Source organism: Oncorhynchus mykiss, chromosome 2, assembly GCF_013265735.2.
Source record: "Oncorhynchus mykiss isolate Arlee chromosome 2, USDA_OmykA_1.1, whole genome shotgun sequence".
Lineage (NCBI taxonomy): Eukaryota > Metazoa > Chordata > Actinopteri > Salmoniformes > Salmonidae > Oncorhynchus > Oncorhynchus mykiss.
The window spans coordinates 94,638,131-94,665,925 of NC_048566.1; the positions used below are offsets into that span (position 1 = coordinate 94,638,131).

At 41.8% G+C, this 27,795-nt stretch overlaps 1 protein-coding gene across 6 annotated transcripts; it reads left to right on the forward strand.

The window, feature by feature from the left end:
* LOC110500246 lies at nucleotides 1-27,739 on the forward strand. Of its 6 annotated transcripts, none has more exons than XM_036959633.1 (24): nucleotides 27-80; nucleotides 291-507; nucleotides 1,109-1,257; nucleotides 2,846-2,941; nucleotides 3,166-3,238; nucleotides 6,687-6,778; nucleotides 7,275-7,412; nucleotides 7,681-7,805; nucleotides 7,939-7,955; nucleotides 8,096-8,195; nucleotides 8,447-8,541; nucleotides 9,629-9,732; nucleotides 9,851-9,923; nucleotides 10,017-10,088; nucleotides 10,223-13,303; nucleotides 13,968-14,772; nucleotides 14,995-15,463; nucleotides 15,584-16,246; nucleotides 16,295-20,029; nucleotides 20,170-20,295; nucleotides 20,444-20,597; nucleotides 20,830-20,935; nucleotides 25,680-25,861; nucleotides 27,052-27,739. In XM_036959633.1, exons 2-24 carry the CDS (start codon nucleotides 477-479, stop codon nucleotides 27,150-27,152), a joined length of 10,587 nt encoding a protein of 3,528 aa, XP_036815528.1. In that variant the 5' UTR covers nucleotides 27-80; nucleotides 291-476; the 3' UTR covers nucleotides 27,153-27,739. The 6 variants fall into 6 exon arrangements, with proteins under 6 accessions (XP_021433202.2, XP_036815528.1, XP_021433221.2 ...); XM_021577546.2 differs by having other exon boundaries at nucleotides 13,968-14,279; nucleotides 14,460-14,772; nucleotides 15,584-20,029; XM_021577502.2 differs by having other exon boundaries at nucleotides 15,584-20,029.
* Nucleotides 27,740-27,795: the final 56 nt, after the last annotated feature.

Genomic DNA, 27,795 nt, shown 5'->3' on the forward strand with positions numbered 1-27,795 from the left:
GGAATGGGCTTCCATAAATGCGTCCACTAGCGGTAGGCGAGTGAAGAAATGAAAGCGAAGCAGTCTCGAAATGGATGCAGGTAGTTATAGCTAAGTTTCTGTTTCTTTTTTGGAAGCAATACTTCACTTTTAGTTAGGATTACATTGTTTGGTCATTATATATAAGATATATGTAAAACATATCTGAGCATAAACTCAGAAAAAAACACAAAATATCGAAATGTGTTCTAATGGCGAAGTTTTTCCTTGTGCTCTTTCTTACTTCCTGGTTGCAACATATTTTTCCTCAGCCTACCAAACTCACTGACAATGTTGAGATTTGATTTTGGCACGAAGATTGCGCCAAATCGCTCATATGGATTGGCAACATTTTCCTTGGATTAGAGAAATTAAGTGTCGAAATGTCCATGGAAGACAGAGGTGGTCTGCAAAAGCCCAGAGAAATAGAGACAAACTGATTTAATACATTTCCAACCATGGAAAGCGATAATGGTGCCGTGAGAGAAGGTGACGTCGAGTTTTGTTTTTTTTGGGTCTATCACAATGTTCTATCACTTTTCTATTATGGTTACTATTCATAATTTAACATTTTAACAACTCGACAATATTGGTTTTAGTCGTACATCATTAGTTTTAGTTTAGCCTAAAGGATTACAGTATTTACCGTTTGAAGTATTTTTATCAAGTGCGCATACTGGTCGAAAGAAGTTGACTGCCATTAGCAGCGAGAATCATGTGTTCACATGGGCGAGACATTTCTTTGTTGTTGCATACATCTTTTTATATTGTTTTATTTAAACAGTATGTTCACCAATGTTAGACCTACCTCAAAATATATATGTAGAATACAATCAATAAGGTTGTTGAAAATGCAAGACACCTAGTATATAATTAAATAGAATGGTATAAAAAAAATACAATAATTGAAATTATCAATGTGTTATTTATAAATGCAATATGCATAGAATAGAATATATCAGTATGGTAGTTATAAATACAAGATGCATTTAATAGAAGATAAAATGCATGGCACCTTTTGGTAAAAACAGAACACGTTTGCAACTCCACAGTAGTCACTTTTTAACCTTGTTCCTGTTGCAACCTCCAGGTGTGTTGGTACCTGTGCTACCAGGTTCGAAAAACTTCGACAACAGCATTCGGCCTCCACTGCAAAACTCGTACATGTACAAGGAGTCTAAGCAGTCTTTCAGATACAACTCTGCTTTCTTGATAAACAATGCTACTCTGCAGGAACGGGTCAGTATTTCACTACAGTACATGGTAAAATTGGCCAACCCTGGCTTACTCCTTGGTGTACTGTACCCCGGCCCTGACTCTGCCCATAGAGTCCAGTTTATAGTATCTGTGCAATACTTAGTACAGGATAGTAAATGTACTATTTCATGATAATATCTGTGTAATACTTGATAGTACATGTTAGTATATGTACTGTTACATATCTGTGTAATACTTGATAGTATATTTGTGTATTACTTAAGTCATTTTGTGCTGCCCCTTCATTCATTAAGTACATATTTACAACATAAAATAATTTAACTTAATATCAGTATTTCAATGTTTTACTCTTATTATTATCTATCCTGGTGCCTAGTCATTTTACCCCTACCTATATCTACCTCAATACCTTGTACCCCTGCACATTGATCTGGTCCTGCTACTCCCTGTATATAGCTCCACATTGATCTGGTCCTGTTACTCCCTGTATATAGCTCCACATTGATCTGGTCCTGTTACTCCCTGTATATAGCTCCACATTGATCTGGTCCTGCTACTCCCTGTATATTGCTCCACATTGATCTGGTACTCCCTGTATATAGCTCCACATTGATCTGGTCCTGCTACTCCCAGTATATTGCTCCACAATGTATCTGGTACTTTCTGTATATAGCTCCACATTGATCTGGTACTTCCTGTATATAGCTCCACAATTGATCTGGTACTTCCTGTATATAGATCCACAATTGATCTGGTACTTCCTGTATATAGCTCCACATTGATCTGGTACTTCCTGTATATAGATCCACATTGATCTGGTACTTCCTGTATATAGCTCCACATTGATCTGGTACTTCCTGTATATAGATCCACAATTGATCTGGTACTTCCTGTATATAGTTCCACAATTGATCTGGTACTTCCTGTATATAGCTCCATAATTGATCTGGTACTTCCTGTATATAGCTCCACAATTGATCTGGTACTTCCTGTATCTAGCTCCACATTGATCTGGTACTTCCTGTATATAGCTCCACATTGATCTGGTACTTCCTGTATATAGATCCACATTGATATGGTACTTCCTGTATATAGCGCCACATTGATCTGGTACTTCCTGTATATAGATCCACATTGATATGGTACTTCCTGTATATAGCTCCACATTGATCTGGTACTTCCTGTATATAGATCCACATTGATATGGTACTTCCTGTATATAGTTCCACATTGATCTGGTACTTCCTGTATATAGATCCACATTGATCTGGTACTTCCTGTATATAGATCCACATTGATATGGTACTTCCGGTATATAGCTCCACAATTGATATGGTACTTCCGGTATATAGCTCCACAATTGATCTGGTACTTCCTGTATATAGATCCACATTGATCTGGTACTTCCTGTATATAGATCCATCTTGTGTATTTTGTTCCTCTATTTTAATTTGTGTTATCAGTTTTAATTTTTCTTATTTTTTAAATCTGCATTGTTGGGAAAGGGCTCGTAAGTAAGCATTTCACATTAAAGTTTACACTTGTTTTATGTAACAAATACAATTTTTATTATATTTGAGAGGCTAAACTATTGCTTGTTGTTTGACAGTATGAGGCTTTCCGAACAAAGAGGAGAGACATGGGATACACAGAGGAAGAAATGGAGGAGTCCTATGGCTTCTTGCTGTTTGACGACGAAAATAAGGTAGCAAAATAAACATTTCAATGTGTATCTCACAATAATGTTTATAGTCATTCATACATCTCTATTTCTGTAGAAAACGTAAAGTCACACACACACAATGTATTCTCCCTCAAAAAAATGTTTTATGGAGAAACCCTTATCTAACTTTGTGTCATAGAAAACGACCTCAAAACATTGTAATCAAGTTACCAATCGCTAATAATCAATATTCTTCTATTTTTAAGGCAAATAGAGTGGGAGAAACTGGTGTTGTCCCTGGACACAGCACATGTACCACACTTGGAGATCCTTCGAAGGGTAAATGATCAGAGCCATATTGTGTAAATAACAAGATATCAGACAAGACGCCGGGGTTTTGAGTTCCACAGCACGGGAGTTAAATACACTAGGACAATAACGCCTCGATTAAAAACAAGAACAACCTGTCTTGGGTTAAGGAAATATGAGAAAAACTGGTTTGATCCATTTCTACTGAAACCTTTTTCATATTACCGAACAAGGCCTCATCTAAACAATGGAGCATTTAGACGCTTTTACATGTTAAATATAGAGGCAACTCACACACTACATGACACGGAGTAGTCTCTAGAACGAACCTAAACCAATTCCATTTGAGTGTGGACTATATGGCTAAAGACATGTCAAAACGTAAGTAGTGAGATTTAAATAAGTTGTCTTACTAGGATAATGGTGTACTGTTTCAGGTGTTCGGTTTCAGTACATGTTTGGTCCATTGTTCTTCTGCTTTTGAAAATGAAACTGCCTTACGTACATGATAGTGGAAAGAGAAAGTGGAAGGAGAGACCAGTAGTGTTTGCTAGGACCAGATATTTAACATTAGTCTATACGTAGGGGCCTGCAGTAAAAATGTTTGAATGATGTAGAAATTAGATTTTACCTCATTGGAATGAAAGTGAGGAATGAGGGAGGAGTCTACTTTATCGACAGAATATTATGTTATGAGAGTTTAGCTCTGAACATACATACAATTAAACTCTGGTAAATATCTTTCTTTGTTTGAAGTTAGAATTCCTTAATAGAAATCTCCATTACTTCAGGTTACATAGTGAGCCAAGCTGTGTTCGGTTGCAGGCCCTAGTAGAAAAGGGGGAGAGTGGTGGAAGATTATCTACAGTTGGACAAAGTCTGCTAGTTTTTTTTTTTATCTACTAGGCTCAGATTGCGATAACTGCCATAGTTATGGAGGAAGGAAACAGTGGTCAAAGTCTAGTGTTCTGTTTCATCATGTTCCAAGTTTACAGTTCTAGATGTTTATGAGATCACCATAGAAGCTCTGTAAGACATGCAGTGTTTTTTTCCCTCTATAGCAGTAAGTATAATAGTACTTTTTGTCAGCCCTTTTCATTCACGTATTGTTTCTTCACTTGTCACCTCTTATGTCCTTCAATTTCCTGTTTTGTCACGTGTAGGTTAATCAACGTGACACAGGTTTCTTTGGTTAGATTAAATTATAAGGAAAGAGAACATCTAATCACATATCCATAGAATGTACCTTGTGTGCCACAAGACAGTGTTTGCCTGCTGTGCTAAAGCCTAGGCATTAGCTTAGGGAGCCAACAAGTTCATTATGTGCATGTGGCGCCAATTCTGCCAAACCACCTCAGTTACATTATGCAGTGTTGGAACTGTAAAACCACTAAACCTAAAAATAAAATAATGTAAAGTGTGAAGTTTCACAGCCTCTTCTAAATTTCTCACTTAATTGTTCTCACATAGATCTTAAACGTATGCTTACATTCAGATATACAGTACCAGTCAAAAGTTTGGACACTCCTACTCGTTCAAGGGTTTTTCTTTATTCTTACTATTTTCTACATTGTATAATAATAGTGAAGACATCAAAACTATGAAATAACAGAAATGGAATCATGTAGTAACCCCCAAAAAAGTGTTAAACAGATAAAAATATATTTTATATTTGAGATTCTTCAAAGGGGAACACTCACCACCCCGTGTTCTTGTTGTTTTGGTTTTATCAGAAAGAGGAGGGGGGATACTGGAACACTCACCACCCCATGTTCTTGCTGTTTTGGTTTTATCAGAAAGGGGGGGGGATACTGGAACACTCACCACCCCATGTTCTTGCTGTTTTGGTTTTATCAGAAAGGGGGGGGGATACTGGAGCACTCACCACCCCATGTTCTTGCTGTTTTGGTTTTATCAGAAAGAGGAGGGGGATACTGGAGCACTCACCACCCCATGTTCTTGCTGTTTTGGTTTTATCAGAAAGGGGGGGGGATACTGGAACACTCACCACCCCATGTTCTTGCTGTTTTGGTTTTATCAGAAAGGGGGGGGGATACTGGAGCACTCACCACCCCATGTTCTTGCTGTTTTGGTTTTATCAGAAAGAGGAGGGGGATACTGGAGCACTCACCACCCCATGTTCTTGCTGTTTTGGTTTTATCAGAAAGGGGGGGGGATACTGGAACACTCACCACCCCATGTCCTTGCTGTTTTGGTTTTATCAGAAAGAGGAGGGGGGATACTGGAACACTCACCACCCCATGTTCTTGTTGTTTTGGTTTTATCAGAAAGAGGGGGGGGGGGGGGGTACTGGAACACTCACCACCCCATGTTCTTGCTGTTTTGGTTTTATCAGAAAGAGGGGGGGGGGGGGGGATACTGGAACACTCACCACCCCATGTTCTTGTTGTTTTGGTTTTATCAGAAAGAGGGGGGGGGGGGGGATACTGGAACACTCACCACCCCGTGTTCTTGCTGTTTTGGTTTTATCAGAAAGAGGAGGGGGGGGGGGATACTGGAACACTCACCACCCCATGTTCTTGTTGTTTTGGTTTTATCAGAAAGAGGAGGGGGGATACTGGAACACTCACCACCCCATGTTCTTGTTGTTTTGGTTTTATCAGAAAGAGGAGGGGGGATACTGGAACACTCACCACCCCATGTTCTTGTTGTTTTGGTTTTATCAGAAAGAGGGGGGGGGGGGATACTGGAACACTCACCACCCCGTGTTCTTGCTGTTTTGGTTTTATCAGAAAGGGGGGGGGGATACTGGAACAGTCACCACCCCATGTTCTTGCTGTTTTGGTTTTATCAGAAAGAGGAGGGGGATACTGGAGCACTCACCACCCCATGTTCTTGCTGTTTTGGTTTTATCAGAAAGAGGAGGGGGGATACTGGAACACTCACCACCCCATGTTCTTGCTGTTTTGGTTTTATCAGAAAGGGGGGGGGGGGGGATACTGGAACACTCACCACCCCATGTTCTTGCTGTTTTGGTTTTATCAGAAAGGGGGGGGGATACTGGAGCACTCACCACCCCATGTTCTTGCTGTTTTGGTTTTATCAGAAAGAGGAGGGGGATACTGGAGCACTCACCACCCCATGTTCTTGCTGTTTTGGTTTTATCAGAAAGGGGGGGGGATACTGGAACACTCACCACCCCATGTTCTTGCTGTTTTGGTTTTATCAGAAAGGGGGGGGGATACTGGAGCACTCACCACCCCATGTTCTTGCTGTTTTGGTTTTATCAGAAAGAGGAGGGGGATACTGGAGCACTCACCACCCCATGTTCTTGCTGTTTTGGTTTTATCAGAAAGAGGAGGGGGGATACTGGAACAGTCACCACCCCATGTTCTTGTTGTTTTGGTTTTATCAGAAAGAGGGGGGGGGGGGGGGGGGATACTGGAACACTCACCACCCCACGTTCTTGCTGTGGAAACAAACTTGTCAATGTTGTGAATGTTCTTGTTTAACTCAGGTGTGTACGTGTCCAAGTACTCGGACTGCCTGGACTTAAACCGCTGGTACCACGGGAAGTCTGGGTACATCGCCATCATCAGGCTCACCAAGGTATTTACACAGTAGCAGGGCAATAAAGGTGCTGACTAGAGGGAGTACAGCTACGACCGGAAGTACCTTTTTGTAGCAGGTTATGAGAGCATTTTAAACCGTTACCCTTTTCCCAACCTTAACCTAAATCTCCTAACCTGCCACGTTAATTATCGTAACCTACTGCGTAAGTTCTCCTAACCTGCTACAAAAAAACAAAAAAAACCACTTCCGGTCGTAGCTGTACTCCCTCTAGTCAGAACCGGCCACCGGGTCATAATGTTGGGTAACCTCACAGTTGGGTAACCTCCTTTCCCCCAAAGGTTTCTCTTGAGGTTTCTGCCTCCTGGCCACTGTGCGTCTGCTTCTGTTTGGGGTCTGGGCCCGGGTTACTGTAAAGCAATTTGGGACGACTGCTGATGAATATATTTGGGACGACTGCTTTATAAATATATTTGATTGATTAGTTGAAAGGGCCTGCAATTTAATTCTCTCTCTTTTTGTGGGGTTCTTACAGGGCAGGGTCAGAGAAGTGACTGAGAACTACACAGTAAATTACACCTCTCCCTCTAATGGGTTTGACTGTCATGTATCAGAGCAGCTCAGTTCTGTGTCAGCCAACACCAGCTCCTTCCTGGCCTTCGAGAGAACACAGGTGAGACTCCTCCCTCCTTCCACCATCATCCCTCCCTCTCACATGGTGTGTTATGTTGCCTTCAATTATCAAATATGCACTCAGTGTGTCAGAGCAATAAAACAAAAATGTTATTTAGTAAACTACCTCTAACGAAAACATTTAATGATGTATTATTCGTCTTTTTGCCACAGGCATTTAGCAAAGTTGATGAAATACACCTGCAGATACAGTAGTGATAAATACAACACAATAGCAAAGCTGACGAGATTTGTGTTGGTCTTTGCAGTACTACATGTATGAGCTGCCTGTTGGAGGGGCAGTCCAGCCTCCCAGCCATGTCTGCCCATTCGCTATCGTGGCTTTCTCCTATTGGGATACCAAGACACCCGCATCAGAGGACAAGGAGAAAAGGTACACCTCCCTCTTTCCCCTCGTGGGGTTTGTCACAAACGACATTATGCTCACTAGAAAATATTAGTTGAAAAAAGGAATTGAACTGTTATCGTGATTTAATAAAATAAAAAATGTCTCCCTGTCTTTTTAGTGAGGAAGAAAAAACAGGTGAGCAATGCTCTGATGGCTACTTATCAATGTGTCTTTGTCTAGTGTGTTATCCAGATGAATTTGACTTTTTGTGTGTATTGTAACACTACACTGCTTTTGGATAATGTTATGATAATGGTAATGGAATGCGATTACAGTCTTTCACTACTATCCGTGGAGGGGCCAGCTCCAAATCAGCTCTCAGATCTACCATGTGGGTCTGAAGTCCAGCACAGGACCCCTAATCCCAGCTAAACTGTAAGTTCCATGCAACCCTGTGAAGGTGTACTGTCTCTCCCTATGATATGACTTTAAAAAAAATATCTTCTAAATCTATCTCCAATTGACTTGATGTGGGTCGTGTTCAGTAGGGCACACCATTGGAAAAACGCAACGGGAAAATCTAAAAGCACATTTCAAGTACCTCCCCATTTTATTCTGTTTTCATGTGGTAACATAACTTGAGAATGTCACATGAATCACACTTCCTTCCTTTTGGTTGATTGCAGTCCAACAATGATGTCAGTTGACGGAGCAATTCAAATGTCAGATCTGAGGCAGAAATTACCGAAGGCTATATTTGAAACCTGTTTCTCCGGTGAAGGTACAGTCATGTTTAAAATTAAACCTCTTAAGGATCCGCCCCTTTTTTCAATTTTTACTTATAATGACATACCCAAATCTAACTGCCTGTAGCTCAGGCACTGAAGCAAGGATATGCATATTCTTGATACCATTTGAAAGGAAACACTTTGCAGTTTGTGGAAATGTGAAAGGAGAATATAATACGATAGATCTGTAATACAAAGAATGAAGCAACCGTTCTTTTGTATTTTTTGTACCATCATCTTTGAAATGCAAGAGAAAGACCATAATGTATTATTCCAGCCCAGGTGCAATTTCGATTTTGGCCACTAGATGGCAGCAGTATATGTGCAAAGTTTCATACTGATCCAATGAACCATTGTATTTCTTTTCAAAATTTTGTATCAAGACTGCCCAAATGTGCCTAATTTGTTTATTAATAACTTTTCATGTTCAAAATTGTGCACTCTCCTCGAACAATAGCATGATATTATTTCACTGTAATAGCTACTGTAAATTGCAGTGCAGTTAGATTAACAAGAATTTAAGCTTTCTGCCAATATCAGATATGTCTATGTCCTGGGAAATTTTCTTGTTACTTACAATCTCATGCTAATCGCATTAGCTCAACCGTCCCGTGGACGGGACACCGATCCCGAATAAGTTTTGTAAATGTACTCAAAAGGGGGTTTCATTTTGATAGCATTTTGTTTGAGCAGTGTCACCACAAGCAAAACCTTCTCAGGAAATGTTTAGGTGTTGCTTATCTGAACAAAGATGAAACTGTTTATCTATTCAGCTTTGATAACAGAATTTATTGAGTGTGTATGGCTCAGTGGTAGAGCATGACGCTTGCAACGTCAGGATTATGAGTTTGATTCCCGGGGCCACCCATACATGAAATGTATGCATGCATGACTGTAAGTCACTTTGGATAAAAGCTTCTGCTAAATGGCATATTATATTAGCTTTACACAGATTTATTTTTTGTTTTTTACCATGGAATGTCTAAATTATCACCTTTTTTCTTTATTTTGTATTTTCTTGTAATAACTAACTTTGCACACTAGGAGTACTTTATTATATTGAGTTGTACTGTTTTTCAGTGTCTCTGGAAGGAATGGCTTGCAGTCTGTATGAGCTTTCACCCAGTGAGGCTGAAGACACCTCTCTCTCTCAGCTCACACAGGGCCTCAAGGAGAAAGACCTGGTGACCTTTCATTGTTTTTAAATTTGGCTCAAGGACTATTGAAAGAACGGAATGCATGCAGTATGTTGTTGCCTTGTCAGACTTTGATTCAAATGAATTATATTTTTGTTACTAACAGGCCCTCACAATACAACTGAATGATAATGGTTTTCTTATACTGTTACATTCATCTCACTTCCTCACATATGAAGGTAAGACAGAACCTGTATACACAACATACTGTATTTCGATATTGTAGATAGATATTTAGCTTCTAACATGACATTATAATTGTATATTTCCAGATACTGGGTCCAGTAAGCCAGAGGTATTGCAGGGGATGTTTGTGTTTCCAGACTCCAGAGCTATACATAGAGGTGTGTGTGTGTGTGTGTGTGGCCAACTTTAATTTGTGAACACTTATGCCCTTGTATACAGTAGTGATTTTTATCTAATCTTTTGTAATGTATCTTTATGTAATGCCATTTTAATTTTCTTTTTTTTACCACAGACACCAAGGTCTGCTGGAAGAAGCCCTTCCTCTCACCAGAGTGCCTCCAGGTGGTGCCTGCACTGAACTACGCAGAGACAGAGGTGGAAAAGTGCCTCCCTTCACCAAGCGGGGAGCTACGTGGTTTACTAGAGCAGCATATCCAGAGCTACGCTTCCCTCATCCACCCTGGGCTTACCATCAGTCCATCCAGGGAGGCCAGCATCTTCCCAGATCAGTTTGATGTTCCCGACGCCCTCAAATACCTATACTCCGCCCCCAAGTGGACTGAGATGGGATGGAAACGTCTCAAATCTTATTTCCACCAGCCGGGCTCCTTTGAGCTGTCGGTGTCCAGAGCCACGGAGCTTCTGGTGGCAGGGCGAGAGGAGCGAGGAGATGAGCCGGATGATGATGTCTACTACTGTCTGTCATCTCCAGAGGGGTCCCCCATGAGTCCTGCTAGTCTGGGTGGCCCAGAGGAGCAGCAGTCAGGGGGAAAGTCCCCAGGAGACACAGCTGACACAGCAGCAGACTTTAGTAAAGCACTTGCGGTGTCAATGGAGGACTTTGAGAAACCTGGTAAGACTGTGGAAGACATTAATGCGCCAGACAAAGCAGTAAAGGAAGGGAATAACTTGCTTTTGAAGGAAGTGCGAGAAAGGTTGCCCTCTGATTTTAGCAAGCCTCTAATCCCTGCGGAGGATTTTGCGAAACCTGGTTTGAACAAGGCACCAAGTAAAGCACCAGTGACAACTTTGCCTCCAAAAGAGGTGCAGGAGGAGCTCACCTCTGATCTTTCTCAGCCTCCTGTGTCGGCAGATGACTCTGAAAAACCTGGGAAGACCAAGGCTGACTGTAATGCACCAGGGGTAAGAACAGAGGATGAAGGGACAAGTTTGATCCCAGAGGAGGTTGAAGTTGATGAACAAGAAAAGGTGCATTCTGATCTTTTAGAGCCTGTAGTCTCTGCAGAGGACTCGAGGAAACCAGCCCTGGCAGCATTGGGCAAGGCAGACTGCAACGCACCAGAGGTAGGAGTAGCGAATGAAGAGACTAACTTGTACCTGAAGGAGGTGCAAAAGGATATGCCCTCTGGTGTTTCACAGCTTCCAGTCTCTGCAGAGGTCTTGAGGAAAGCTGACCTGGCAGCATTGGGCAAGGCAGACTGCAACGCACCAGAGGTAGGAGTAGCGAAGGAAGAGACTAACTTGTACCTGAAGGAAGTGCAAAAGGAAATGCCCTCTGGTGTTTCACAGCCTCCAGTCTCTGCAGAGGTCTTGAGGAAACCTAGTCCGGCCCTGGCGACCAAGCCCAACAGCAAGGCACCAGAGGCAGGCGTAGAGGATAATATGAAAACTTTGCCTCAGAAGGAGGTGCAAGAGGAGGTTCCCTCTGATCTTTCCCAGCTTGCAGTGTCGGCAAAGGCTTTTGGGATAGCCAGTATGAGAGTGATGAAAAAGGCTACAGAGGTGACAGAGGTTTCAACCTCACCTGCATCAGGTAACCTCCCAACAGTGTTAGTCATCACTGCCACTGAAAGAACTGCAACCATTTTACCTCACAATGAGTCCACCACAAATAACTCCTCCAGTTTACCTTGCGCCAAATTACAGGATAAGGGCGGGAGGGCTCTCAATGGACAACGTGACAAGGCCAATCAGCCTTCAAAACTCACAGAGGTCAGTCATTCCTCTATATCTGATTGGAGGAAACGGCCAAGGAAACGTCATAGATTTAGCGGATTGTGTAAAAGGATCTTGAGGTCTACAGTGGCTGACTTTGAAGAGAAAGAAAAAGAGGACATGGAAAGTATGGATTCAAGTGAAGTCTACCTATTGAAAAAGAGGAAGGAACGGATGGATTTAATTAAAGTTAACCCATTGCAAAAGGAGGAAAGGATGGATGTAACCCAAGTTCGCCCATTGAAAATGCCAAGAGAACTGATGAATTTGATCCAAGATCCCCCATTGAAAAATAAGGAAAAGATGGATGTGACCCAAGTTCACCCATTGAAAATGCCAAGAGAATTGATGAATTTGATCCAAGATCCCCCATTGAAAAAGAAGGAAAAGATGGATGTGACCCAAGTTCACCCATTGAAAATGCCAAGAGAATTGATGAATTTGATCCAAGATCCCCCATTGAAAATGAAAAGCAAGGATTTAATCCACTATCACCCATTGAGAAATAAAGAAAGTATGGATTTGATTCATGACGACCATCCTTTGAAAAAGAAGACCGAACGATGGGACTTGAAGGCAATCATCTCCGAATGTGGTAGAATTTTTGTCCCTCACGGTTCAGAAGTTATCGCCAAGGATATAGAATCTTTGAAAGTTAAGGGGAAAGTGTTAGATCACAAACAATGTGCTGACGAGATGATGGTTGAAGCTTGTATCAAAGTCCCCCAACCCATGGAAACAGGAGATGGACCTAACCTAGAGTTGAACAAGTCAGATGAGAACAAAGATTTTCCCATAGGGATGTTAGACAGTGAAGACAGTCTGCATGAGGTCAAAATGGTTGATGTAGGCAAGATGGCCTCTCTGAATCCCTCAGAACTGCTCCTGAACAAAGACACGGATTCTCCTTCCTCAGGAAAACACAAAAAGAAGCGTCAATATGTCGCAATATCCCTCAGTCAACTAAAGACAGTCCTTTCAAGAGGGGGAAAGAGAAATAAACCCATCAGTCCTGCTCCAGAAGATCAAACATCACCCGTGAACAAGAAAAGCAAGGCTGATACTCCTGGCATGGATGAAATGGAAAATGTTAATATTAACAAAGCCAACCCGGACAGAACCACAGGTGCTGTTGAAGTTGCAAAGGAACAGACATTTGGCCTAGACCCAAAGTTTGCACTAGCATTAGGCTTGACTCCTACGGAGTTGAATAATGATGCACACAAATCTCCAGAAAAAAGTGATATTCCATTAAAGAAAGACATTCAGAGCAGACTGGATCTGGTCCCACCTCAAGCCACATCTGACCAAACGTCTGAGGCTTTGCCCAGCTCACCTTCAACAACAATCATCTTGGCGAGTCAGAGGAGACCATTCAAAAAGAAACACGAGCACGCAGACTCCATTAGGAAAAAATGTAAGTTCCTTTTGGGGAAGTTCGTGGTTGTTGTGAACTTCACATGTCATGAAAATAACAGAACATGCAGATGGATTTTATTTTGTTCTCATTAAACCAAATGCTAAATTAGATAGCAATGTTCTTCATCATTGACTTGTGATTACAGTTAAATATATGCGCTGAAATGTTGAAATATGCCCGAAATAATCAGGTTGTCTTGAATTCCTGACGATTCCGTTTCTATATTTCCTTCTTCATCTGAACTGCAAAGCGGCATTCTGAAGTAACGTGCTAATGGCCTCTTGCTTGCCTGGTCCCAGATCAGTTTGTGCCATCCCCTATGGTCATTGTAACGCAGGTGGCAAGACAGCACAAACAGATCTGGGACCTCTTGCTGGCGCCTCTGACTCATCTTGCTGTGTGTTGATTGGCTAGCTCCCCTATCGCTGCGGTCCCCCTGTTGAACATAACGTTGCATCTATTACAGATCGTGTTAAAATTAGGTTCAGTGGGTTGGCGAGGATATTTCTTACTATTGCAAGAAAAACATTATCATCTTCAAAAAAGTAAAAAAAATAAAATAAAGATCTTTACTAAACAATTTGCATGCAGGGGGACTGCTTTACAGCCATGTAGGTATTGATCATCACCATGCGCTCCTTTGTGTCTTTTGTTTCTACAGGGTGGTTGCATTATCGCTCACCAGCTGCTTTAGAAAGGGAGACAGTAGCTATATCCTCCCAACTAGTGACACTTGACCCGGATGTCAGCCGTGTTGTCAGTAGGGGTAGGCCCTGCGAAGGTGCCAGCGCTGTATCGTGCCCACCTGCAGAGTCTCTGACCCTATTGGCCGATTTGGCTCGCAGTACCAGTAATGACAAGGTACTGGAACAACAGTCAGACCCAAAGGCTCTTGAGAAACAAGATGACCACCCAAGTTTGGTGATAAGTGACAACAGTGTCAAAGATGGCATCTCTCCTCATGATCCAGATGGTGAGCCAGAGTTTGTCCTTCCTGCTCTGCTGAAGCACCCTTCTGCTGCTAGGCTTAAACTCCCCCCTCAGTCTCCGTCACCCAAGGGGCTGGTGGTGGGGAGTGGGGAGCGGGTTGTGTTAGTCTCACAAGAGCATTCATACTCACTGCCGCCATCCTCTCTACTATTGGGTTTGTCAGGTTCAATCGTTCAAGTCCCCATTTCGGAGGGACTTCAGCAGCATCGCAAGGATATCTTTGCTGACGGAACTCAAACACTACAGGCCTTCCTGTATCAGCAGAAGGACCAGAACGGGAAGGAACCGGGATTGGCTCGGGAATCCCTGAGCAGAGGAATCAGGTGCAGGCAGAAGTTCCATCGCTTCCGGCGGTTCATTGAAAAAGATGGCTCAGTTCAAGTGACAAGGCTGTGGAAGGAAAACTATAACTTTAATTCAGACAGCAAGTTTACCAACGACCCTAAGGATAAAACAGTTATTAGAGCCCTACATGGGTATGTACTTACAATCACTAACTTAAATACTATTGTCTTCAGTTTGATTAGTTATGCATACAGTAGCTAGAAGAAAGGATAACTGAAGAGTTTGCTAGAGACCAAAAGCTGATACTATATTACTCACAGTGGTCGACTAATTGTTTGACTGGAAATGCAAATTAAAACTCTGATTTTTCTCTGTCCTTTCCCTTCATCCCTCTGCACTCCCTCTCTGTACAGCCCATGGGATTTTGACATTAAGGACACAAAGGAACAGGTTCAGCTCATCATCCACATGTGGATAGGTCTTTTCTACAGCAGGTCCACTGCGAGGTTCTGCCAGGCAGACTCAAGTCTAACATGTTTGGAAAAAAAGGATTCTATAGAAGTGGCTCATGGAATGGTACCAGCCCAGGTTCCACCTGGGACCAAGACAAGTTCCCCTGCTTATATAGCCCTCTCCAGGATACCAGAACCTGACGTTTTGGACCTTAGTAAAATGGGTCAAAAAAAAGCACAACCATTAAGCCTGGAAGCTGAGGTATTGGACCTTTCAATGAAAACAACCTCAACTGTGCTAGACTCTCTAGACACAGAGTCTAAGCGGAGAATAGATTTGAAAAATCATCCATCATACCTACCAGCAACTGGCCTGCACAAGGAAACCATCTCTTGTCCAAAACAAAGTACAAGTGTTGAGTTAAAGGTTGGAAAACAAATATATGATATATTTAAACCACATATGTTTTCCAATAAATCTTTTGTATACTTTTTTTTGTTTGTTGTTGCAATGATCCATTGTTTATCTTGGTGTTCTCTTTCTCTACAGGTTTACAGAGACCGTGTGGACAGCGTGATGTCAGAAAAATCAAGTGACCTGGGTGATGATGAAGACTATGAAACCAACAACCATGAGATTGACAGCAAGGGTACCCTCCAAAATGGTGTGTCCCCTTACGAAAGAACTTTGGAAAGTGATCGATCGTACATACTTTTGTGTGAACAGGCAGCAAGTGTGTACATTCATCAAGAGAAGCTCCTGGAGACTCAAACTGCTCAGGTTTTGGAGGGCAACAACAAAAAGCTCCTGGAGACTCAAACTGCTCAGGTTTTGGAGGGCAACAACAAAAAGCTCCTGGAGACTCAAACTGCTCAGGTTTTGGAGGGCAACAACAAAAAGCTCCTGGAGACTCAAACTGCTCAGGTTTTGGAGGGCAACAACAAAAAGCTCCTGGAGACTCAAACTGCTCAGGTTTTGGAGGGCAACAACAAAAAGCTCCTGGAGACTCAAACTGCTCAGGTTTTGGAGGGCAACAACAAAAAGCTCCTGGAGACTCAAACTGCTCAGGTTTTGGAGGGCAACAACAAAAAGCTCCTGGAGACTCAAACTGCTCAGGTTTTGGAGGGCAACAACAAAAAGCTCCTGGAGACTCAAACTGCTCAGGTTTTGGAGGGCAACAACAAAAAGCTCCTGGAGACTCAAACTGCTCAGGTTTTGGAAGGCAACAACAAAAAGCTCCTGGAGACTCAAACTGCTCAGGTTTTGGAGGGCAACAACAAAAAGCTCCTCCAAAATGAGGAGGAGATGACGGGTGATGGAGAACCAAACGCAGTGTGTCTTAAAACCATGGGCTCTAAGGATGTCAATAAGGAGCAACAACTTAAAGATAACGATTCAGTCAAAACAATGCCATGCACAGAAGTGCAGATGGATGGTGATGCTGCCAATATGGCTGACACAGTGGAGCGTAATGCAAATGAAGCCAGAGACGGGGCTCACGCTGTCATCTGTGATGGCAGTGAGTCAAAAGAGGAGATGCACAAAGTAGATCACAACGTGAAGGATTCTGTTGAAGCGGCAAAACCAGAAGCAGTGCATGCTGGGAAAGATACCACAAACAAGGAAATCACTAAAGCACAAACTGCTGTGCATGTTGGGAAGGATTTCATTGATAACGATAAGGCACTCAAAGCAGTGCACAGTGAAAATGTTCCCAGAGATTATGGAAACACCAAAGACCAGGTGCAAACTGCAATGCAGGATGGGAATGATACTAGAGATGAGACCCTACCAGCGGTGATTTGTGGAGAAGATTCAGGAGATAAAACACCACCTGAGGTGTGTGATGGGAACACGTCTGTGGCTGAGACACTACCAGAGATATCACATACTGAAAATGATTCCCAAAAAGAAACACTGGCAGTGTTGCATGGTGGAAATGATCTGAGAGATACGACACTACCTGTGAAATGTAATGGCAAGCTGTACATAGACGTAGAACCCACTGTAGTGCATGATATAAATGGTTCCACGGATGAGGAACTACCAATGGGGCAGGGTGGAGATGTTTCTGCTGGGACTAGCAGAGTACTGCCAGAGATGCATGGTGAGATTAAATGTAAAGATGTACTGCCCACGCAAGTATTTCCAGAATGCGATGGGAACGTGCCTTTTGTAGGCGAGTTTGACACACTCATTCAGCCCAATAATGTTTTAGGAGTGGCTAAACATGAAATAAATGAGGCTGATGTACAAACTAAAGAACAGGAAAAAGAATTGATGCAGGGTCAGAGTAAATCTGATGATGTCACAACTCAAAGTTCCACAACATTCCCGCCAGGGTCCCAACATTCTCAAGACGAGACATTAGAAAGACTGACAGGTCAGGTAGAAATACCACTGATTCCCAGGGAAGACATCGCACACACAGATGAGCTACATTCAATAGGTGAGGTATCAGAGATGGCGCAAGGTCAGGTAGAAATTCCATTTATTGGAGTAGAAATACCATTTATTGGACTAGAGAAGAATAGCCAGGATATCAATCACACAGAGGTGCATGATACTCACCCAAGTCAGAAAGAGACACTGATCACAGTCTGTGATAGTGCTAATGTGTTATCAGGTGAAATGCTAGCAAAAATATTTTCAAAGGGAACAGAATCTGTCAGTCGATGCCCAACTGTGGATGAGGTGCTGTATGGTTACATCCCCATTCCTGACATCTGCAGTGCCTCCTTGGCCATCTGTGATGCCGATGGGGTCAGCAAACCCCTCAGCACTGGGGAAGGTTACGGCAGATGCCCAACTCCTACAGAAGACGAGCCACCTTTCGTTCCAGGATTTTCTTATGACCATCACACACCAAACACTGTTTTGTTGCCCAATGCAAAAGACACCAACAGTCCCAACCTCGATAGTGGTCTTGCGCTCATTGAAAATGAAAAGGATCATCATGAACCAAGTCTTAGTCTCTATAAAGCTAGGGCTGCTACTGGGTTGCACAATCTGCATAAATCCAGCAACAATAACAAACCAAATAATCTGGAAGCCATTGATAATCGGTTCTCTCAAGTATTGGCTGATCCTCGCAAGAACCCAATCGCCACTAGCACACCTCTCAACACCCCCTCATCTTCTTTAAAGGAAAGAAGTGATTACGATCCATATTCGAATACGCGACTTGCCGCTGTTGAACCAGACCTGCATGCTAATTCAAGTCGCCATTTGCTGCATAGTTTCTCTTACTCGTTTCCCAACACCCACTGTTCCTTAACAGAGAAAGCTGCCTTCTCTGTGCCATCAATCCACCCGGAAGTCCTGTCCAATGAAACAACATTAACTGGGAACTTTAGTGAAATTGCTTTAGAAAGAGAGACTTGCTTGCGTCCTGCCTTAAGTGAGCTCATCCTACAGTCCACCCGTCTGAGTATTCCAGCGGGCAGTGGACCAACAGCAGCTTCTCAGAACCTTTCAGTGCACAGTTTTACTCAGCCCCAGCCAAACAGCCAGAAACCTGCCATGATTGTGAATGTCTCCAAGAGTGAGGACAGCAGAGGACAGTACAACTGGGAAGAAGGACAAACAGATATTGACCCTATGTCTTCAGATGTCCTAAAAAGCAAACAAACCGATACCCCTGTCCGCTCAAACACTAATGCTCACCCTTATAACACACAGTATGCCACAGAGATGAGACAGATTGCAGTTTTGCAAGATTATGAGGATGTTATGGCTGATGAGGATGTTATGGGTGATGATGAGGATGTTATGGCTGATGAGGATGTTATGGCCGATGATGAGGATGTTATGGGTGAAAACGAGGCACCTTCTGTAGATAAAGACAACATTGAATCCAGTTTAGAGACCAATTGGATATCAGATGACAAACATTTAAGAAGTAAATTCCGGTTAAATAAAACAAGACTTGACTTCATCAACTCTTTACGCCAGTCTCAGGAATGGGAGCAAAGGGGATTTGATGGGGTTTTGGACTTCAACAAGCAAGGCACTTCCTCGTCAGTCACCATCCAGTCTGAAGAATCAGACAAAATACTTTCCCATATGGAAGAGAACCAACAGGAGTGGTTAAAGTATTGTAGGGCTAAGAGGAGTGGCAGCCAGATGGATATGACCAAGGAAGAAGACTCCTCAGTGGCAAAGCCACGCTTAGTTACCGTTTTGGATCACAAAGGAAACAGAATCACCTATGAAAACTATCCCGTTTTAAAACCTACAGCAAGCATGCACACACGGACAGTTCCTGACTCGAACAGACAGGGCTTGAGCAGTTTTCTGGAGTTCTCCAAGAGGTGGGATGATACACATAACGCTGAGGAATCTGATCTTACTCAGTCATCTATGGATCTGGAGACCCTCATCTTCTCAGAGAGAATGAACCAGATGCTAAAACGTAAGAGTAGTAGCAGCAACAGGTACATCCGATCGAGACACCGCAGGTCAAACGTAGAAGAAAGAGCTTCCACCAGTAGCCCGGCTGTGACAGTGCACTTTTCCAGTCTACAGGAGGATCAGGACGGCTCCGAGGAGCACTGGGAGGCGATACCATCACTTGCGGGACAAAAGATCAGAGTGGAGATGCCTGAAAGGATGGCTATGCCTGAAGAAACAGATGGAGAACCTCAGCATCTTAAGAAACTTTCCTGTACAAAGGGCAGTGAGATGACGCATGTAAAAGTTTCAGATCTGGTTGTGGATAGTTTCAGGGTGTACCATGCTATGATGACTGAGGTCTGTGCAGGCAAAAAATACCCATCCAGAACTGATAGACTCAAGAGAGAAGACGCAAAGAGAAACAGTTCGCCAAAGTCTCGAGCTCCAAGCAAAGACAAAGACTTCTGTGGGAAGATGAAGGAGGACATGTATGACAGCCTGCATGATAATCTGAACTCTGTTGTGAGACAGTCATGTAAGAACAAGTTCAGGTTCTACATACTGGTGACATCATCTGACCCATTCTTCAGAGAGACGAAGGTAAGATGAATGTAAAAAACGTTAGCCTATGCAGTGCAAACAGAACTGGGACTAGTCTATGAAAACCATTAGTACAATTAATGAAAGCCAAAATATTAATTATTCCGCCACGTTTAAAAACAAGCATTTTAATTTTGTAGGAGCTGTTAGAAGCAGAGGGCCACATTGCGGTAGAACAGTCTCAATTCTGCCTGGGAAAGGATAGTCCATTGTGCCCTCTACACATCATCTTAAGGAACGAAGATATCGCTGAACACATTTGTGAGGTAAGACTGTTATACCCATTGTAGACTTATAAAAAGTATCTCAAACTCCCGGAAAATAATAACCAATCCAGGTTCGAAATCCAACCTTTTGAATCGGTATACTTTGTCATTACACGTCGTCATTTTGAGATTTCTGTTCTACCCTCAGGTCCCTCACTTGCTTGAGTTAAAGAAGTCTCAGAATGTGTTGTTTGCTGGTATTGACCGTCCTGATGACATCGTGAACCTGACCCACCAAGAACTCTTCAGCAAAGGCGGTTTCGTGGTGTTTGAGGGAGCAGCTCTGCACACACTCAGTCTCAGTATGGACGCTTCTCTATTTGCAAGAGAACATATAAAAAGTGTATTTTCTACATATTATTTTGTTTTCACAGGCAACTAGGATGTCCCTAGCCTGGTCCCAAATCAGTTTGTGTCATCGTGCCAACTCTTATGGCTGATGTTTGGCAAGAAACAGAACTGGGACCAGGCTATGTCCCCTCCCAACATTGCATGGAATGTGCGAGTCGCTGAGTAACTCTCGCTCTCTCTCAGGCAACATGAAGAAAATGTCTGGTTTCCTGGAGGGATTGAGTAAAAAAGGGAAGTGGAAATGGCTCTTGCACTACAGAGATAGCCGGAAGCTGAAAGAGAATGCACGGTAAGCTTATTCTTGCGCTTGTAAGAACCTTGGTGGCTACTTTGGATGTGTGGTGACGACTAGGGCTGTTAGGGCGGTGACCATATTACTCCCACACTGGCAGTCACCAGTCATGACCACAGTCAAATTCCACTTGACTGTTTAGTCACGGTGACTAGGCTTCCAGCTCTGATGCTGCCGATGGTCATTAGTAGCCTACCAAACGTGCTAACTGCCTGGTACTCAGCACTAATCACTCTGTCCCTCTAATCACTCTGACATCAATGCAAATGTAAACAAAAATCTAATCAAACACTTCATGAGTGCCCATGAGCTCATGTTGTGCAACAATTCTATAGGCTATGCAATTGCGTGAGAAAACAGTTTAGAAGACCTTTTCAAAAGAGGATCCCATCAGCTTCCTATAGGCTTGGCATACTATATTTCTCAACTTTCCTAATATTAAGCACATTGCTTCTCTTTACAAACAGGAGTATAACCTACCTGTCTGGCATGAAAATGAACCAGGGGAAAAGCGTCCTCCATTCGCTATTCAATTGCATAGATTACGTACCTCATGTAGCCTAGCCCATAGGCCTATATGTTTTAATAAGGTTAGTATCACACCTCATGTAGCCTAGCCCATAGGCCTATATGTTTTAATAAGGTTAGTATCACACCTCATGTAGCCTAGCCCATAGGCCTATATGTTTTAATAAGGTTAGTATCACACCTCATGTAGCCTAGCCCATGGGCCTATATGTTTTAATAAGGTTAGTATCACACCTCATGTAGCCTAGCCCATAGGCCTATATGTTTTAATAAGGTTAGTATCACACCTCATGTAGCCTAGCCCATAGGCCTATATGTTTTAATAAGGTTAGTATCACACCTCATGTAGCCTAGCCCATAGGCCTATATGTTTTAATAAGGTTAGTATCACACCTCATGTAGCCTAGCCCATGGGCCTATATGTTTTGATTAGGTTAGTATCACACCTCATGTAGCCTAGCCCATGGGCCTATATGTTTTAATAAGGTTAGTATCACACCTCATGTAGCCTAGCCCATGGGCCTATATGTTTTAATAAGGTTAGTATCACAACTAAAGTGGCCAAATAACTACTTAAAATTAAGCACATTAATCCGCTTTGTAACCAGTGGCATAAATAGGCGGTGTGTGATTTTCAAGTCTGGGGAAGATAATTTTCACCATAAAAATGCTCCTTTATAATAAAGCATTACATGTATAATTGCATGTGGTCATTTTAGAGAATGGTGTTTTCCCGCTAATTGCATGCATTTTAGAGAATGGTGTTTTCCCGCTAATTGATTGCATTTTGGAACATTCGCGCTTATAGCCTACTGCCATGTGCGTATCGCTGCGCTTATAAAGGTGAAGAAATATCCTAATAGTTTATCAACATTTAAAAAATAAATAAATTCTGATCTGTTGTTTCAGCCTCATTGCTTTTGAAAGTTTTTTTGATGCAGGTAGTTGTATTAATTTGGTATTTAATCGCAACCCACAACTGTCCCAGACGATGTTTGGAATATTTCTCTCTCGGACCAATAGAATAGGTCAACTTTATAACTATGGGGGGTTGTGGAGCGGCAGATAGCCGAGTGGTGTTGAACTTGTAACCGAAAGGTTGCAAGATCGAATCCCTGAGCTCACAAGGTAAAAATCTGTTGTTCTGCCCCCTGAACAAGGCAGTTAACCCACTGTTCCCCGGTAGACTGTCATTGAAAATAAGAATGTGTTATTAACTGACTTGCCTAGTTAAATAAAAAGGTAAAATGAAAAAAATTGTAGATTGACATAGGCTAGTACTTTTGCTCTTCGTTAGGCCTACTCATCTTGTTAGCTGACGAAAAGTAAACGTGGACAGTTCTAGCACCTTCAATATGCACCTCGGAATTTGCTAAGATTGATTAGCGCAGTTGCGTCCTCGATGTGTCTTGTCTTCACTTGTAGCCTACTTCAGAGCTGAGATAGATGCCTGTAAGAAGAACCTGATCACGTTACGGGCATTGGCTAATAAGAATTGAGATATCTGAGAACCATGTGAGTGAGACGTGCGTTGGAACATGCAGCCGGGAGAAGGGAATTATAATTACTATATTCAGCCCAAGGGCACAACAGCCACAAAATGCATGTTTTTATTTCAATTTTATTAGGAGGCATTACGGCCACACTAGAGGGATGCCGCCGGGAAATTCGAGGCACTATCAAGTGCTTGTCAAATTGTGAATGAGAGACTGATGAAGTGTTAACAGCCTGTTCAAAAAACAAAGAGCTCATGTCTTTCATGCAAGTCGCATCATGCAGCCTTAGAATGTATTAAAAATCAAAACATATAGCCCAACGTTTGACAACGTATCACAACTAAAGTTGAATATATACAGTTGAAGTCGGAGGTTTACATACACTTCGGTTGGAGTCATTAAAACTTGTTTTTCAACCACTTCACAAATGTATTGTTATCGAACTATAGTTTTGGCAAGTCAGTTAGGACACCTATTTTGTGCACGATACAAGTCATTTTTCCAACCATTGTTTACAGACAGATTATAATCACAATTCCAGTGGGTCAGAAGTTTACATACACTAAGTTGACTGTGCCTTTAAACAGCTTGGAAAATTCCAGAAAATTATGTCATGGCTTACGAAGCTTCTGATAGACTAATTGACATCATTTGAGTCTGTGGGTCTGTGGATGTATTTCAAGGCCTACCTTCAAACTCAGTGCCTCTTTGCTTGACAGCATGGGAAAATCAAAAGAAATCAGCCAAGACCTCAGAAAAAAATTGTAGATCTCCACAAGTCTGGTTCATCCTTGGGAGCAATTTCCAAACGCCTGAAGGTACCACGTTCATCTGTACATACCGCTCAGGAAGGAGACGCGTTCTGTCTCCTAGAGATGAACGTACTTTGGTGTGAAAAGTGCAAATCAATCCCAGAACAACAGCAAAGGACCTTGTGAAGATGCTGGAGAAAAAAGGTACAAAAGTATCTATATCCACAGTAAAACGAGTCCTATATCGACATAACCTGAAAGGCCTCTCAGCAAGGAAGAAGCCACTGCTCCACAACCACCATAAAAAAAGCCAGACTACGGTTTGCAACTGCATATGGGGACAAAGATTGTACTTTTTGGAGAAATGTCCTCTTGTCTGATGTAACAAAAATATAACTGTTTGGCCATAATGACCATTGTTATGTTTGGAGGAAAAAGGGAGATGCTTGCAAGCCAAAGAACACCATCCCAACCGTGAAGCACCGGGGTGGCAGAATCATGTTGTGGGGGTGCTTTGCTGCAGGAGGGACTGGTGCACTTCACAAAATAGATGGCATCATGAGCAGGAACATTATGTGGATAAATTGAAGCATCATCTCAAGACATCAGTCAGGAAGTTAAAGCTTGGTCACAAATTGGTCTTCCAAATGGACAATGACCCCAAGCATACTTCTAAAGTTGTGGCAAAATGGCTTAAGAACAACAAAGGTTTTGAGTGGCCATCACAAAGCCCTGACCTCAATCCTATAGAAAATGTGTGGGCAGAACTGAAAAAGTGTGTGAGAGCAAGGAGGCCCTCAAACCTGACTCAGTTACCAGCTCTATCAGGAGGAATGGGCCAAAATTCACCCAACTTATTGTGGGAAGCTTGTGGAAGGCTACCCGAAACGTTTGACCCAAGTTAAACAATTTAAAGGCAATGCTGCCAAATACTAATTGAGTATATGTAAACTTCTGACCCACTGGGAATGTGATGAAAGAAATAAAAGCTGAAATAAATAATTCTCTCCACTATTATTCTGACATTTCACATTCTTAAAATAAAGTGGTGATCCTAACTGACCTAAGACAGGGAATTCTTACTAGGATTAAATGTCAGGAATTGTGAAAAACTGAGATTAAATGTATTTGGCTAAGGTGTTTGTAAACTTCCGACATCAACTGTAACACTAATTGAAGCGTGTAGGAGGATGTGTTTCTTTGTTAAACTGCTCAACACAGAATAGCTGCATGTGTGCGCTCCCATAAGGACAATAGAGTATGCTATTCTGTTCTTCTGAAATAGACTTCATTTTCTTCATATCATGTTTCTTTAGACCTGTCACAAATAAATCATGGATTTATTGTGATGGTGTCGGCTATATTAAATTGATTTAATAGACTTTTAAAAAATGTAGATGTTCCAAAGGTCTTCATCAGTGTGGAAGCCAGGAAATGCTAAAAATGTGTTTGTTAATTAACGGTCAATTACCTTGAGACCGGCAGTTATTTGCTTAACAATCACGGCTGACAAAATGTAATGACCGCCACAGCTCTAGTGATGAGTTGATATTTTAGAGAATTAATTCTGTAAATGCCACAGATGTCAGCTCAAGCAGAAATCCCCTTTAAAAGTTGATTGCAGTGCACTCGTCATCAAAGACACTGCGTTTCATTTAATGTCGGCCAAAGTACATTTTAATATTTTTTAAAGGTACTTATCATCCCGTAAAAGATCCTTACTAACCACCAGAATTGTTCATTACACTTTTTATTATTCTGTTTGCAAAAGTGTATTGTTTTACTGTAGTGTGTTGTGATTTTAAATGCACTTTTAAAAAATTAAGTTAGATTTGATTTGATACATGTCTAGGGCAGGTAGTCAAAGACACTGCATTTGATTTGAATCTTGGACAAAGTACATTTTATATTTCAAGGTAACTAATGATCCCGTAAAATCCTAACTGTTCTTACCTCCCTCTACAGGTCTAGTGCGGAAGCACAGGGCAAAAAAATATTCATGGACATCTGCCAGGAGGCTGGAATGGTGGAGGTCTTACCATACCATGAATGTGACGTCATTTCAAGGGAACGACCCAACTACCTCCACTGTCTAGTTCGCCTACAGGTCCAGAATGTATCGGCTCGTTTACCTGTATTTATAACTGGTGAGATATCAGAATTTCCTGTACAGAATTCGTTAAGATTACGTGTGTAGCTAATAAATATACTGAACAAAAAATATAAAATGCAATTTCTAAGATTTTACTGAGTCAGTTGAAATACATTCATTAGGCTAGATATCACAACTGGGAATACAGATTTGCATCTGTTGGTCACAGATACCTTAATTTTTATTTTTTAAAGAAGTAGGGGCGTGGATAAAAAAAACAGTCAGTATCTGGTGTGACCACCATTTGCCTCATGCAGTGTGTGGCCTGTGGAATGTTGTCCCACTCCTCTTCAATGGCTGTGGGAAGTTGCTGTATATTGGCGAGACTTGAAACACGCTGTCGTACACGTTGACCCCAGAGCACCCCAAACATGCTTAATGAAAATGGGTGACATGTCTGGTGAGTAGGCAGGCCATGGAAGAACTGAGACATTTTCAGCTTCCAAGAATTGTGTACAGATCCTTGCGACATGAGGCAGTGCATTATCATGCTGAAACATGAGGTGATGTTGGCCTCAGGATCTTGTCACGGTATCTCTGTATTCAAATTTCCATTGATAAAATGCAGTTGTGTTCTTTGTCCATAGCTTATGCCTGCCCATACCATAACTGGGGCATTCTGCAAACAGCTTGCCCACACAACGCCATACACGTGGTCTGCAGTAGTGAGGCAGGTTGGACGTACTGCCAAATTCATTATAAACAAGGTTGAGGTGGCTTATGGTAGAGAAATTAACATTCAATTATCTGGCAGCACCTCTGTTGGACAATCCTGCAGTCAGCATGTCAATTACACACTCCCTCAACTTGAGACATCTGTGGCATTGTGTTGTATGACAAAGCTGCACATTTTAGAGTGGCCTTTTATTGTCCCCAGGACAAGGTGCACCTGTGTAATGATCATGCTGTTTATTCTTGATATACCACACCTGTTAGGTAGATGGATTATCTTGACAAAGGAGAAATGCTCACTAACAGGGATGTAATTATAATTTTTTTTTTTTACCAAATTTGAGAGAAATAAGCTTTTTGTTCATATAGGACATTTCTGGGATCTTTTATTTCAGCTCATGAATCATGGAACCAACACTTTGCATGTTGCATTTATATTTTTGTTCAATGTACATGAGGATTCTTAGTTGCAAGAATGCTGGTTTCTGACATAATTCTTTATTTATTTTGCAGACACAACGGCAGACAAAGCGTTTGCAAAACATGGGATCTTCACAATGAATATAAACTCTTTCCTGCTGATTTCTCAGAGTGACACATGCACTATTTCTTAAGCTGATGGGGAAGCTGTCCACAGAAGTCCTCAGTACATCAAAATGCAATGACATTCTATTTATAAAGCCCTTTTTTTTTAGTTGTCACAAAGTTGTCAAAGTGATTTAAATTAACCCAACCAAGAGGCCAATGAGCAGCGGCAAAGAAATACTCTAAGGAAACCTTCAAACCTCGAGAGGAACCACTCAGAAGGGGGAGGCCCCTTTAAGAAATAAACATTTCTATTCCAAAATCAACTTTTTGGGGAATTCTTGGGAGTTCTCTCAGAAGTTTAATACATACTGACGATCTAACCCAGATCTAAACCATAATACAAAAAAAAAAATAAGTAAAATTTAAAAAATAAATAAAAATGGTTTATATCAAGGCTAAGAACATTTCCGTAGATCAACGTTTTGGTTCCTTTGTGTAAATTGCCTTTAATTTCATGTAGATATATTTATTCGTAATATTATTATTTTTTATAAACAGGTAGATTGTGTATAGATTAACATCTGCTTCGGCGTTATATTTCTTCAATTGTGTATTTATATGTATGTTTGTAAAGACATTTATTGTACTTTTGCGATATAAAGAAATTGAAGTAGTGTTCCTCATCTGTTCTTTTCAACCACATGCAACAAAAAATGAAAAGTGACCATG

What these genes read in the sequence shown, in the direction of transcription:
- LOC110500246 (XM_021577502.2), top strand. Translation starts at nt 477, where the DNA reads ATGGAAAGCGATAATGGTGCCGTGAGAGAAG. An exon ending in ACTTGGAGATCCTTCGAAGG is followed by an intron (nt 3,239 to 6,686) that starts GTAAATGATCAG and finishes TGTTTAACTCAG; the next exon opens with GTGTGTACGTGTCCAAGTAC. An exon ending in TTTACCTGTATTTATAACTG is followed by an intron (nt 25,862 to 27,051) that starts GTGAGATATCAG and finishes TTTATTTTGCAG; the next exon opens with ACACAACGGCAGACAAAGCG.